This window comes from Protomyctophum bolini (assembly GCF_963924005.1).
Source record: "Protomyctophum bolini genome assembly, chromosome: 13".
NCBI classification, from domain to species: domain Eukaryota; kingdom Metazoa; phylum Chordata; class Actinopteri; order Myctophiformes; family Myctophidae; genus Protomyctophum; species Protomyctophum bolini.
Genome location: NC_137874.1, coordinates 5,207,589 through 5,221,999, shown reverse-complemented (window position 1 = coordinate 5,221,999; position 14,411 = coordinate 5,207,589). Strand labels below are relative to the sequence as shown.

Sequence of the window (14,411 nt, the reverse complement as noted above, 5' to 3'; positions counted from 1 at the left end):
CCACCCTTCCTTCATCTTGGACGTCTCCCTTTTGACCTGTCCATTCAAACTCTCTAGATGCATGGCCCACCCCAAAGTTATTAGCGCAGCTGCGCCCGGCAGCCGGCGTAAACTATAGAGTTCTCAATAGGCCCGAAAATTAAGGCCCAGCCATACACCTGGGCCCTAACTGGGCTGGCCCGAGGCCCCGCCTGGCCTCACTAATCAGCACACATTTTACACCCTATACCGGCCCGAAAACGTAAATAAAAAAATAAAAAAGTCCATATATGGGCATTCCCAGACCTGTTGTTTCAGTGCGACCTCACCCAAATTCTCGCCCTCAGGGCATCTTACTGGTAATAATAATAATAATAATAATAATAATAATAATAATAATAATAATAATAATAATAATAATAATAATTTATACCGTTTCCAAATGGTCATACCTGTGTTGAGATATGTTGCTGTACTCTTCTCTTCTTTATTACCACTAATTTATGTGTTGTCATATGGAAATTGTGTTCTTTAAACTTACTTTGGTAACACTGCCCTCTTTTGTTCAATCAGTGGAATGGAACTTGAATTTATTCCATTTCACAGCATACATTTAGCATTAACTTCTTTCTTACAGAGTCTGAGTTTCTACTCAGTTTCATTGCAAATAACATTCAAAATGGTCTGTTAAATCTCTTTATTTTTCTAATTACTTTTTTCATTTATTTTATGTTATGTTTTTTATTTATTATTATTTATTTGTCAAAAAATACATAAAAAAGATAATTGAAAAAACCCAACATGTGAATGGAGGGGGGGGGGGGGGGGGGGGGGGGTTCATGGACACGGGGGTCTGTACTCTCTTCAATGTGAGCACCGGTGGGGACACCTGTTAGTTGTACCATCAGTGGTGTACTGCCGTCATGCTTGATGGCAGGGAGCAGTGGCTCTGCAGCCCTATGCCTGCAATGGTAGCCTATACCACCATCAGGCACATTTGGAGGCAAGAGTGATGGATAACCCTATGCCCCCTGGGGTTGCGGCCTACACTCTTCTAGCAGCTTGCTGCCAGCGATGGGAAAAACCCCAGGGTTGTCAAATTGTGGGTAAACATTTTCTCATCACCCTCTACCAGCCATTCTTTCCAGCAACCGCTGGATGCTCTGGCGCCTAACATCTGTTTTTTTTTAACTGACTTCCATTATAAAATATAAAATATAATATTTTAAAATCGATTAAAAAAAACTGTCCTGTGGAGGGCACCAATAACCATACAAGCACATAGTCTGTCAGATGTATTTCTTCCACGAAGAAGAAGAAGAATCCACGGTAGAATAACTGAACGAAGAAGAAGAATGATATGGTCTATTATGGTGGGCTGAGCTGAGGTGGACAGTAGGCTACTGCTTCTGGTTGGAAAACGTCAAAGCACTCGAATAGCCCGAAATAGCTGAGATTGTCCAGTGCTTAACTGGACGAAAGAGAGTGGTGCCTCTCACTGTGGGTTTGAAGAGGAGGAATCATATGCTGCAAAAAAGAGGGGCGCTCCTATCGCATTGTTCTTGACAGAACAAAACTCCACGCTGTCGACGACATGGAGAAACAGTTACATTTAAATTTATTAACCTCCAGACCTCCAATGGGAGGTGGTTTGCAGTCGGGGTCCAAGATGAGAATGGGGTGAGTTTAGCCACTATATGTTGTGTTAGCATGCTATCAACTTTGTTAGCTATACCTATCCTCAGATTCCCGCTGAGCACAGAGCCATCTAATCTGCCTCTCTCCAATGAGGCCATAGAGAGGTGTCTGGTTTATAAGCCTATTTTACAATAATGTTAGCTTAGCATAGACACACTTGGCAGAGTTTGGAGAGCTGTCGGCTGCAATGCATTGTCCCAGTTTGCATAGAGTATTTTGAACCTGCTGCGGTGGTCCACTCCATAGATATGGTCCACTCCACATTACAATATTGTTGTGACAGCCTTTTTTCAGTGTGAGGTTGAGTGAGCCGAGTCTCTATAAAGCCAATAAGCCATCAGCCCACAGGTCTAATTCTAATGAAGTTACAAAACAAAAACGGTACATAACATGTACTTTGTATATTGAGTTGAAATACTGTTGTACGTTAAAAAACACACGAGTCTTTAATTGTAGATTGAAATTGTATTATTGAATGTTTTATAATATTGAATGGAATGAAATACGATTGTTTTGTCAGTGGTGATCCCTGCTGTTCTGTGATGAGGATGGCAGGTGTATAGACTATCTATGCGTCATGTTTCTGTAACGTTCACATATTGATATGCATCCTGCTATGACGTTTCGCTCCACCTTGAAATGTGCGTGGGCAGTTGTTATTGATGATAGAGCATTCTACCCTTGTTTGTCGTGACCGTGACTCAGTCAGGACTCACGAGGACTCTTTTTTCCACCTTGCTTTTTTGTTTCATCATATATCCTTTCACAGACAGTATATGATGCAATGTTGCATCTACCTCTAACTACTACTAAAACACTGAACAAGAGTTTGATTTGTAGATGGAAAATTATTTGAAACTTTCTACAAATTGCACTATAGGCTGCGCTGAAAATACAGGAAACATGATTTAATGTATATTAAAGGTCTGGACCTAGGGTGGCCACCTGCAAGACCTCAGAAAGGAGGACACTTTTTGCGGGGCTCGCTCCCCCGACCCCCCCCCCCCCCCCCCCCCCAGATATTAATATTATTACTACTACTATTGCACCTGATTTTCACCACTATCCTCTCCAGCATTATGTCCACAGAGAACATATATTTGCTAATTAAATTAACCTTTTTAAATTATAGGGTACCACAAAGGCCATTCATTTTATAATCAATTTATTTTATTTGATGTTTAGATATGTTTTATGTTTAATCTCTTTCTTGTGTTTTTTTTATACAGTCTTATGGTCATCGGTGTGGGACATAGAATGATGCCAGTAGCCTATATATTCACAGTGCTTTAGCCTCCCTTTCTTTATGATGTCGAGTTCCTTGCTCCATTGCTCATTAAATGTAGTTTTTCATTTCGGCATATTTGGCTTATTTATCTCTGCATCAACTATACTAAAGTGATTGTGAGAGCTCAACAAACAAACCGACCATCCCACTGGCAGTGTTGCCAGGTTTTGGAAGAGAACCAAGCAACCATGTCTATGAAAACAAGCACAAAAGAAGCCTGACTAGGCTTAGTAGCCTATTATATAAAACAAGCCCAAAGTCGCTTATAATTAAGCGGACATGGCAACACTCCGAACGTCTCCACTCGCCTCACCCTCACTCTTTTTAAGACAGTGTGGCCGGCTCGCTTCGGAGCTGAGCAGCGCTGCGGAGATTTTAATACCCAGGCAGACGACGTAAATGACAGTTATGGCACAAGCACTGTATATCACAAAAAAACGGACAATTATGTGTCCGGCCAGAGGTTGAGGTGGGAGGAGGACAGGTGGGTCTAAAACCGGACTGTCCGGCGTGAAACCGGATGTCTGGCCACCCTACTCCACTGCAATGTTTATATTTTGTATACTGCTATTAATTTGTTTACATTGTGTCATTGCAATCAAATCATATAGCCATATAACCTGCAATTAGGCATTTAACAGCTGACATGCAGTTCAAGTTAAAAACCTCTCTTGTTGTTCCCCATTTCTCATAGACCTGGACGGAAAAAAGATTTCACCCCGCTGTGCTGGAGTCAGTATTTTGAAACAATGGAAGACGTCGAAGTGGAACATGACAATGGAAAAGATATATCCTTATCATGCTTATTCATGTTCTCTCTTACCCAATTTTAGAGGTGTGGGGTGGACTTGGTAACCTAAAAGGTTAGAGGAGCCTGCCTGTTTTCGGCTTTGGTTCTGGCATAGTGAGTCAAGAGTACAGTAGCAATGCCCACTCCTTAACAACAGACTCACAATGTGTGTTCTTTTTCTGGTGAAAATCGGGAAGCCAGGTTGAAAGTAGCTAAACATGTCCGCTCCAAATGCTGCGATAGAGCTGCTCATTGGTCAACAGTGGAACACTACTGTTCACGGTTCAGGTACTGCATATACAGTACGTGAACAAACGTAGGTATGAATATGAAGCGAACCAGGCAGAAACTATCTTTTTAGCACATATTGCTACATAATATGTGGCATAGTAGTAATAGCAAAATATCATAGTATATTACTATATTATATTATATTATATATACTTTGCTCTTAATTAAGAGCATATTATGCTTGGTTAATTATCATGTGTAGATTTCAATTACATAATTTATTTTTTGTCATAAGACTTTCATCTATTTCCTTGACTTCCGTGCACCTGTTCAGAATTTACTGCAGCGGGTCTCATGGTCCTGTACTGCTCCTGCTACACGGAGGAGGTCACTCTGCTCTCTCCTGGGCCGTGTTCACTGTGAGCCACGTTACTGTAAAATAAAAGACATACGGTACCTCCACACTGTGAGCCACGTTACTGTAAAATAAAAGACATATACGGTACCTCCACATCTGCAGTGCTGCATTACATTTCAAAGCTGTTTTGTCTCGATTGATCGGTGTTAACCATTTCAAATTTCTTCGTGCATTTGCAGTCTGTGATATTCGGCAGGATTAATTGCAGGGTGGTGGCTATGGATCTGCGATCTCATGGTAAGTGGTAGAAGGGTCCCTGAAAGTTTAGTGATCCAGCATTATGTAAGGTTATGTCAACAAAGTAGAATAATATCTAGGAATTTACCCTTTCCTTGTGCAAGCGTTTGACTCATGCACGAGGATATTCCTAACCAACGCAGCAATGCATGCTGTCATGCCTTACTTCGCAGCATGGTCAATTGGTCATGTAACTTTGGTATCCCATGCTGAGGTTGAGGATACTGTATGTTGACAATGTCGATGACAGAATTATTATACCGGTAATTGATTTCCCAATCGATTGATTCGGTATGCCACTCGGATGGCACTGAGCTGGCAGTACGGCCATTGCTCTGCTCTGAGCAGGCACTTTTTCAGCTTACGCCTAGTGCACTAATGTGGCATGCCTGCCTGGCATGTTTTTAATGCCAAGATTGCCTTGTTTTCAATGTTGAGTCTACATGGTAGTACATTCGCTCTTACTCTGCCTCCTGCATTTTTAGCCTCAGATGTAACAAATTGTCAAATACTTTTCTCTGCTGTATTGCAGGTGACACTAAAGTGAAAGATGATGATGATCTCTCTGCAGACACAATGGCCAAGTAAGTTGTCCGGTCAAACAACACAAACGCATTCCTTCCATTATTCTATTGTTATCCTTGCTGCATAGAAAGGAAAACGAGTGGCATATGTACAGTAGACTTGCAGGATTGTGTGTGGAAACAAATTATTTACATTAGGCACGGTGGCAAAACGTCCTACTTAAAAGCGCGACTATTTGATGAATTGGGGAAGAACAAGATTTCCTGCATCCATACATGATCATTACTCAACGCCTCGGGAGTGTTTTGGGATGTTAAAAGGGACCCCATGCTGTAGTTCATCATTGAGGTTTATTATTACTATGCTGTTGGAAAGTTTGTTTGTCCATGAACATCTGCTGCTGTCCCCTTATTTGCTAGAATGAAAGGACTTACATTTTACCCCACGTCTTTCGTTGAAGTATTTTATTGGCCAAATACTTCAACTCGGGGGTCCCTGTCATCAAAATGTTCCACAGATTTACAGCATTAGAATCTCAGTTTTCCCTCACTATTATCAATCAGGCCAGTTTATATTCAGAAATACTAGATTGAGTTATTGGGGAAATTACACGTGAACATTTTAAAGTTGGCATTAAAATAATACAGATTTTGCTGTTTTTTCTTTTTTTTAAAGGGATATTGGTAAAGTAGTGGAGGCTCTGTACGGCGAAAACCCTCCACCTATCATGATTGTCGGACACAGCATGGGTGGTGCTATCGGAGTTCACACAGCAGCTGCCAATCACATACCATCCCTACTTGGCCTCTGTGTCATTGATGTTGTCGAAGGTAAACACGCGTGCTTGCGTTGTTGTAGATATAAATTGGTAAGAGCTGTGTGTGTTCTAACTGTTCTTTATTCTAGCTGTCTTCCAATTTAGCAGGTTTCCATTACTTTTCTAATTGGTGTAACATGAAAAACGTCCTGTGATTGTGGTCAGGCACAGCAATGGATGCTTTGAACAGTATGCAGAATTTCCTCCGGAGTCGGCCAAAGACTTTCAAGTCCCTGGAGAATGCCATTGAATGGAGGTAAAAAAAAATGCATACGGTACTTTAGGTTTATAGTCAAAGTAGTGACTATGGCCTTAAAGCACTATTAAACGTATTAAACAAATGCTGGGGACGTATCTTCAATAGTTGCTCCTTTGATTTAAATTGGATAATCCAAAATAGTCTTGAGTTACATTGCACGGTCGAACAGGTCTAACTCTCTTCACAGATTTAGCACAAAAATGTTTGCAAACACCAATCCTACCAATTGTATACAATTATGGATGTTTTGAGCCCCACTGACTTCCATTATTAACTGAAAGAAGGATTTGTAGATCGTCTTTGGCTTATTGGCAGTGTGCACAAGAAATGTGGCACTGATTGACATTGACACAAACGCAGATCAACCCTCTTTATAGACATGGCTAGCCTTCCACAGAGACACACCGTAAAAATAAATCACTGTCTGCTTTTGAAATGTCATTATTGACAAATTCTGCTTTGTTTGTGTTTGTGTGCTAAAAGTCTGACATTGAGAGTTGTTCCTACTCCCAAAGGGTACAGATTAGCAAGAATGTAACTCATGAAATGTTCCAGCATTAAATGTCCATATACTGTACTCTATATTTCTTTCAGTGTGAAGAGTGGACAGATCCGAAACATAGAGTCAGCACGGGTGTCCATGGGAGGTCAAATAACAAAGTATGTTTGTGTGGGTACTGTAGGCTGTACGGTACATCAGATGCTGCCCTTGTGTCTGACCTTCTCAGCCAATCAACTACAGTATATGTGATCCTCTCTCCCGACATTTTTAGAATGGAGGAGACCGTCATCAGTACAGGTGTTTCTACCAGCATCGAAGGAATAATAGAAGAAGAAGAAGAAGAGGAAGAAGAAGGAGAAGGAGAGGGGTCAAACAATAAAAGATTGAAAGAAGATGACAGAGAGGTTTGTTCTGTCTGTCTTATGTTTCACTAACTTTATGGGTCCCAAAATATATTTTTCTACTCTGCATGAGGAAAAGGTTTTCTATGGGCTGGTAAAATACCTAGGGCTATATCTTGCGCCACCCCTTAACCCTTATCCCTAAACTTATTTGCCATTTTTAACTATTTAAAAAACCCTTTTAAAATAGTTTAAAATAGCCGATCTACAGGCTCACAACGTCTCGATGTAGATCGGCTAGTTGAACTATTTTAAAATGTTTTTCAAAATAGTATGAAATGGCAAATAAGTTTAGGGATAAGTGTGGTGCAAGATAGAGCCCTAATGCCCACCACTCTGGAGTCAAGGGGGTTTGAATCCACGGCGGTGCATCCGGCTTTGCGAACACAATTGGCCCATGTTTATGGGAGGGAATCCGGGCTGGGGGTGATATTTGTCACTACATGCATTCCTACAGGCTGGGGCGGCACCTGTCAGCAGGGAGTGTTTGGCGGGAGGAGCAGGATGGAGGTTCTGCATCCTCCCGGTGGGGGCTCCTTACTGGCAGGTGAGCCAGAAAGGTACAACAGCAGTGACAACACACAGAAATGAAAAAGAGAACAAAATAATTTGCTACTCTTGGAAGAATTATGTTTTTTTTGGGGGGGGGTTAGGATTGCGGTGAAGGTTTACGGTTAGGTTAAGTTAAGGGATAGGGCCAGCTCAGCTAGCTGAGTAAAATGTTTTTTTTCTTACTGAGAGTTTGTGTGTGTACTGTATGTGTGTTAACATGAACTCTGTCCATACAGGTGAAGAAGGAGAATGTTTTTACTTGGCGAGTGGATCTGTCAAAGACGGAGAAATACTGGGATGGCTGGTTTAGAGGCTTGTCTGCTCTCTTTCTCTCAGTCTCTGTGCCTAAACTGCTTCTCCTTGCTGGTTAGTTCTTTAAAAAAACGACTATTTTTCACTGTTTGTGCTGAAGAATGCTGCCATCGAATAGATTGAATTTGGACATGTTGGTGTGGTCCAAATTACCACGTTTTTCACTAGGTTCTGCACAACAAACCAACATGACTGTACATCACGACATGTTTTAAATACATTTTGAGTACAGAGCTATGTTGTACAGTTATTGTGTCCACCAGGCAATAGCATGGCGAAGATTACGTCCATTCGCTCGTCCGTGTGTCCGTCCTTCCTGGGGACCAGTTAATCAGTTAATCTCTGGGGGGTGCGCACGCTTATCCGACACACCAAAGGTTCTATATGCAGAAATCCCGACATGCGGTTAGGGTTAGGTTAGGTGGGTAGCTACGAAACTGCAAACAGTCTGACACAACTTTTCCAAAACGGCCTGTTTAAAGCGCCACCATGAGGCCAATTTTTGCAAAACCCATTTTTTTATATTGCTGCTGCAGATTTTATTCATACATCACGCAAATAGGTACACACTATCTCTATATGACTATATAGGATACCTGTGCAACTTTCCTAGTTATTATTGATTTCAACTAGTTTTGGTATTGCAGGGTATTTGGATGTTTACATATAATATAGTCATAGCAATTGCACTCAAGCCTATCAGTATCACTGACAAAAGTACTACTGTATGTCACTGACACACTGTTAATTAACACCACTGTCTAAAAATGTTAAATTTCTGTCCTCCATAGGAGTGGACAGGCTTGATAAAGACTTAACTATTGGGCAGATGCAAGGTGAGGAGCGATGCATGCATTTGGTTCATTCTATTTCACTTTTCTGTCCGTCAGTGTGAAACCAATGTCAACGACTTTAGATCGCAATTCATAATGAAATTCAAGGTTCATGATTTTGCGACCATTGGTAATCTGTTTCTCTACAGGGAAGTTTCAGATGCAGGTTCTTCCTCAGTGTGGCCATGCTGTCCACGAGGATGTTCCCGAAAAAGTATGTTTACTGTATTTACCTGAGCAAATACTGTGGCTAAAATATTTTTCTGAGTTGTTGTTGTTGTTGTAGAGGACAGTTTGTAGGATGCAGTGGGCTTTGGTTTCAACGTCTTATTTCTTACCAGGTAGCAGATGCTATAGCATCATTTATGGTCCGGCACAAATTCACTGAATTTAAGGAGGGATACCTGTGGTAAGAGCAAATCCTATTTAACTTTACAGTTCTTGTGGTAGATTTAATATGAATATTTATATCAAGCTGCACTGATGATCATACTGTATAAGCCATGGCATGCATGAGTAGTATCATGTAATTTACCCCTTATTGTCCTGCATATAAGACTGTTTTTCTCCAATGGAAATATCCCAACAAACGGGGTCGTATTATAATCGGGGACTAGACTATTTGACATTCAATGTTCTTTTTCCACAAATGAGTCTTGAAAAATGGTGGTCGTCTTATAATCAGAGTCGTCTTATATTTGGCACAATACGGTAGTAGTAGTATTGTCTATTTATCAAATCCAGTCAATTTAATTTATACAGCACCAAATCGACCACCATCTGCCTTAACCGGGGGGGGGGGGAGCTTTGAGACTGAATTAGTTGTATCTTTCAATATTAACTTGAGCCAGAATGATCTGCACTCATTTAAATATGAAATGGCTCATTGGGGTTTGAATGACACCAATCTGATCTCTGATCCTCACAAAGGGTTCATAATATTATACAGTATATGGGAGTATTGGATCTGAAATTATGAGGAAAAAAATACATTTAATGTTGTTGATCATTCTTTTACAGCTAATTTACAGTGTCCAGTATACACATAGCCAGCAGCCATAGAGAAAATGTGTGGAGATCCATGGACATCGTACAATTTAACACCAAACTCAAGAAAATATTACAAGTACAATAAACATTATTATTATTATTGTTATTATTATTGCACCTTCCAGCTTTGCCTTATTTTATTAGATTCCTTTGGAATGCATGGATTTGGCTTTGCTTGCCCAAGATCTTAATCTTTTTCTTATTATTTGTTTTTATACCTTTGACGCAATCATTGTTTATGGTCTATTTTGACGTGATTGACTGTTGTGATATGTGTTTAATATTTTGGATTTAAAGAATGATGATTAAAGATGGATATAGAAAAACAAAACACCAACAGACATCTACTTAACTTTTTGCTACAGTATATCACATTGTTAAAAAAAAAAGAAACTCTTGTTTGTCTATTGACAAAAGCCAATGAGAAAGAAGAGAAAATCTGCACAGTGGACACTGTTTTGAATGCTCCCAAATGTTGTGAATTTATTCATGTACATTATGATCCAAAGGCCACAGTAAAGGTCCCTGCACACTGGACACGTTTTTGGATTTTTAGCAACGTTTTTCCGTCGGTTTTCCGAGAAAACGGGTCCAGTGTGCAACCACCTTTAGAGGTTTATTTCACACTTAATCACAGTCAGGAAGAAGAGCCTTCTGGGTCTTTAACCTTCTGGGCCTTTAACAAGGCTGGCCCTTGTGTCACAAAGAGTCAAGCTGCTATAGAAGCATTATTTGGCCTACATAACTGGTATCATTTTAACACCACTGGCCTCACCATGTAAGGTCATGATTAAAGGGCATAGAAGCCCATGTATGTAACGGAGTACATGTAGAGACACATAAGATACAGTAGAGTACTATGAATCTAACCAAACATCTCCACCATAATGTTTGGTAATACAAAATTCAACTATCACTTTGATTCACAGCTTGATTTAGTAACATGTGAGAGAGATATGCAAAGATGTTTTTTTTCTTCAGGTTAAGTAGCACAGGTTGAGTCATTTAAAAAGAAAAATTTACCTGTTCTTTTCTTTTACCTAAAATACAATCGGTATTGATTTTGGTTTTAGTTTTAGTCATATAGTCTTCAATAGTTTTCATTTAGTTTTAGTCTCATTTTAGTCACCTGCAATGTTAGTCTAGTTTTAGTCGACTAAATAAAAAAATGTAGTCAACTAAGTACAGTTGATTTAGTCAACTAAAATGTATTTTGGCGGGCCTTGATGCCACTGTAATGGCTGATTTTACACTTGCAGATCTACAAGTTCACAACAAGATCTTGTAGATCTAGTCTAGTTTTTATTTCTTGACGAAATTGTGAATAGATTTAGTCTCCGTTTTAGTCATCATAGCTTAGTTTTCATTTAGTTTCCGTTTTGTTTGTCAGTGAAAAAAGGTGGTCGACGAACATTTTTTGTCATAGCTGACGAAATCAACACTGAATACAATTTAAATCCAGCTAAAAAAATGTATTAACAGGGTTAAATCCAATTAGATGGAAATATACAGTAGTCTACAGTCTACACTAGCCTTGCCAAAGGTATTTGTATGCATTTATTGTTTTGACCAGCAGATGTCGCCACAGCTTCATAAGTTTCCCATCAGTCGCCACGGTTGTGTTTTTCTGCACAGTACAATCCAGAATGCTATTTTAACAGCTCAGTTATATGTTTACATTTTGAATGGATACTGGATTTGACTGCCTGGTCTAGTGTATGTGTATGTTGTATATAGGCCTATTGTACACCTATCCTATCCACCAATGGCTGTTATTGAACGTTTTTACATTCATAGCTAGCTGTATGTTCTCTCAGTTCCTGCGTGGTTCAGATACTTGGCACCAGAAAAAGGATAGTGGAGGGGACAGACAAGAAGAGAGACCAGTTTATGTGGGTAAACAAGGCAGGGGGAGCTGAACCATAGAACAACAGAATGGTTTGAAGGGACAGGTGGTCTAATTTAACTGATCTTTTACTTCGGGATCATTGAGGACCCTCTCCATACATCCTTACCCTCATGAGAGGGCACTTGAGGCCTTGAACAACATTCCACAGAGAGAAAGGAGCAGTATCAAGGGGAGAAAAGAAGGGGTTGTTTACTGACATAGGCCTATGCATGTGTTTGGTTTCTGTTAATTACTTTGAAGCCATTTCATGCATGCATGCTCACGCTTTTTCATTATTAATATTATTATTTTAGTCCCATATTTGTCTTTGGTCCCACCCAGTCCACTCGCCCAACACTCACTATTGTTTTTATCTATGCTGCCACAATGTCCAAGAAGCTATTGACAAAGGCACATTATTCTCTTATGAACTTGTGCTGTGCACAAACAATAAAGAACATTGAACCTTCTATATCTACAATTCTACACCAGTGGTATTTTGTGTTGCTCCGATTATGAATAGACCTATACAGTACTGTGCACAGCAAGGACATTTTACTGAGGTTATTAAAAAGATAAGGAAACTGGGTTTGCTGAGGTGGCAATAAATGGTTAAATATATATAACCCCCACACTTGTCCCAATAAATGGAAACGGCTCAGATGGAACGTCTAAAGTACAACCCAAACGTATGAAGACGATGCAAAGTAATATAGCCAATGCCATACTGAACTGTTCAGGCTAAATGTTCAGTTTGGGTTTTTAGGCCTAGAAGTTAATTGACCTCAAGCTTAAAACCTATACTTATGTGGCTGAGTCTGAGACTGTCTTGTGAAATGCTTCAGCTTTTGTGACCACAACATAACTTTAATATGAGTGCAAGTCGTTTTGAATCTGAGCAGTACGGCATTGAGATTCTCTATATAGCCTATAGAAAGATACTCACATATGAACAGTGCAACCACTATATAGTGGGGATTAATAGGAGAGGCGCGTAATTGTGTCCCTTGTGGCTCTCTAGAGAGGACAACACTGCGACTCAAATTAAAGCAATGACCTGGTTAGCTTTGTGACAGCAGACAGCAGGAGGGGTGAGCCGTGACCCCGCATTTACTTCGCAAGGATTAACTTGCTTCACTGGGCTGGCTAGAGTACTACGGACATCGAGGTTACGAGGTACCACATCATTCACATGTCGTCGGTCGGCGCAATAAACACATAGCGGCAGGCTAAATAAAAGCAGACAAAACTGAAAAGAAAGAAATGTGCAATAATCATTCGCTAAAGCCATTCGTGTTTGCCGCCTAATCACAATATTTCTCTACAACTCCTAAATATATATTTATACATTTTGCAGCCAGTATCTGTGAACGGTTCATTTTTTAATTTCACTGATGTAGCCTACATGATGTCAAGCATCATTCCAGGTTACATCCACTTGTTGGTCCTATAATATTATAGCCTACCACTATAAACACAAACGATAATTTTACCATTAAATGAAGTGACCGAGACAGCGAGGGGGGGGGGGTGTAACAAAGAAAAAATATTACACACAATCGAATATGTGCGGCTCTCAACAAGCATGACGTAATGTTCATTCTTCGTGGGTGGACCTCTATATAGTTTTAGGTGAGCTCCCCGTCCCTGCTCAGTGTTTAGTCATGGTACCGTCCAACATGCCTTTATTCTCTCCCTGCTGGGTGTTGTGTGGTGGTACGGTCCTCCACATGCAGTTTGGTGGAGTTGTTGCCGAGGAGGTTGCATAGTTGAGCAGATAGCATTCAATGGGAACGTACACGCGTCTGCTGCTTTGTGAAAGAAATAAGACAACACCGCTTTGAAAAGAAAAATGTCACTGTCCTATCACTGGACCTATCGCCGGTGCAAGGTGGCTTTATTTCACCTCGTACTGTACAGCATCACAGGTACGTCATGCACGCTCAGGTAGTTGGTTTTCATTTATTTCTGCCTATAAACAGAAGTTGTGTGCAGTTTTTGAAACCTGCAGCCGGCGGGGTTGTCTCGGCGCGCCCTGCATGGGAGCACTCTCGGCATGTCTATTTATTTATGCAGTTATAACTTTGGGGTACAGCAGACACTAAAGTGAAGGCAATATACATTTTAAAGCCATATAATTATTGGCGTATTAAAAATAAATAAGTAAGACGGACATTTGAAGACCAAAGACTCAAAGAGAACTTGCAATGAACTTCCAAGTCCAGTGCTTTGGAATGATAGCGCCGCCGCAGATGACGGTGTGGCCCCGGCGGGCGGCTACCATAGAAACACTCCATAGAAACCGTGAGCAGTTAGGTCACTGTATGTAGAGTGGCAGCCATGTTGGCTCCAGAATATCACCCCTCTTCCTTTTGGCAGGTATATCATTTCAAATGTTAGCATTTTAACTTGGCCCTCCGTGGATGTCGGTGTGAAATATTTAGAGACGGCAACACGGTGCCCACAGTGGATCGCAGACTCTTTATGCCCATATTAGTTAAAAGGATGACGTCATTGTTAATTTACTAACTCTCCCCCCCCCCAAACTCTTGGAAGCCCAGCATCCCAATCAACCCGAACCGACTATATTGTCACTGTCAGCCAGTAGGCTTACTAAGGTATATAATCATT

At 40.5% G+C, this 14,411-nt stretch overlaps 2 protein-coding genes across 2 annotated transcripts in view; both read left to right on the top strand.

Moving 5' to 3' along the window:
* Positions 1-1,334: 1,334 nt before the first annotated feature.
* Positions 1,335-10,225, top strand: ppme1 (protein phosphatase methylesterase 1). Its single transcript, XM_080779867.1, has 14 exons — positions 1,335-1,659; positions 3,660-3,753; positions 4,313-4,405; positions 4,584-4,641; positions 5,174-5,225; positions 5,842-5,996; positions 6,149-6,239; positions 6,837-6,902; positions 7,016-7,148; positions 7,934-8,063; positions 8,801-8,845; positions 8,992-9,056; positions 9,184-9,251; positions 9,863-10,225. Exons 1-14 carry the CDS (start codon positions 1,574-1,576, stop codon positions 9,864-9,866), a joined length of 1,140 nt encoding a protein of 379 aa, XP_080635993.1. The 5' UTR covers positions 1,335-1,573; the 3' UTR covers positions 9,867-10,225.
* Positions 10,226-13,579: 3,354 nt separating this feature from the next.
* The window catches only part of nectin3b (nectin cell adhesion molecule 3b), a 29,228-nt gene continuing 28,396 nt past the window's right edge, over positions 13,580-14,411 (top strand). The window contains exon 1 of the mRNA XM_080781004.1: positions 13,580-13,708. Coding sequence (XP_080637130.1) covers positions 13,633-13,708 — 76 coding nt within the window. The 5' untranslated portion in view covers positions 13,580-13,632. The remainder of the gene's footprint in view (positions 13,709-14,411) is intronic.

Excerpts from the sequence above, each read along its gene's own strand:
- ppme1 (XM_080779867.1), top strand. The coding sequence starts at position 1,574 with ATGGAGAAACAGTTACATTTAAATTTATTAACCTCCAGACCTCCAATG. Across the intron at positions 6,240-6,836 it reads GAGAATGCCATTGAATGGAG|TGTGAAGAGTGGACAGATCC; the intron begins GTAAAAAAAAAT and ends TATTTCTTTCAG. Across the intron at positions 9,057-9,183 it reads ACGAGGATGTTCCCGAAAAA|GTAGCAGATGCTATAGCATC; the intron begins GTATGTTTACTG and ends ATTTCTTACCAG.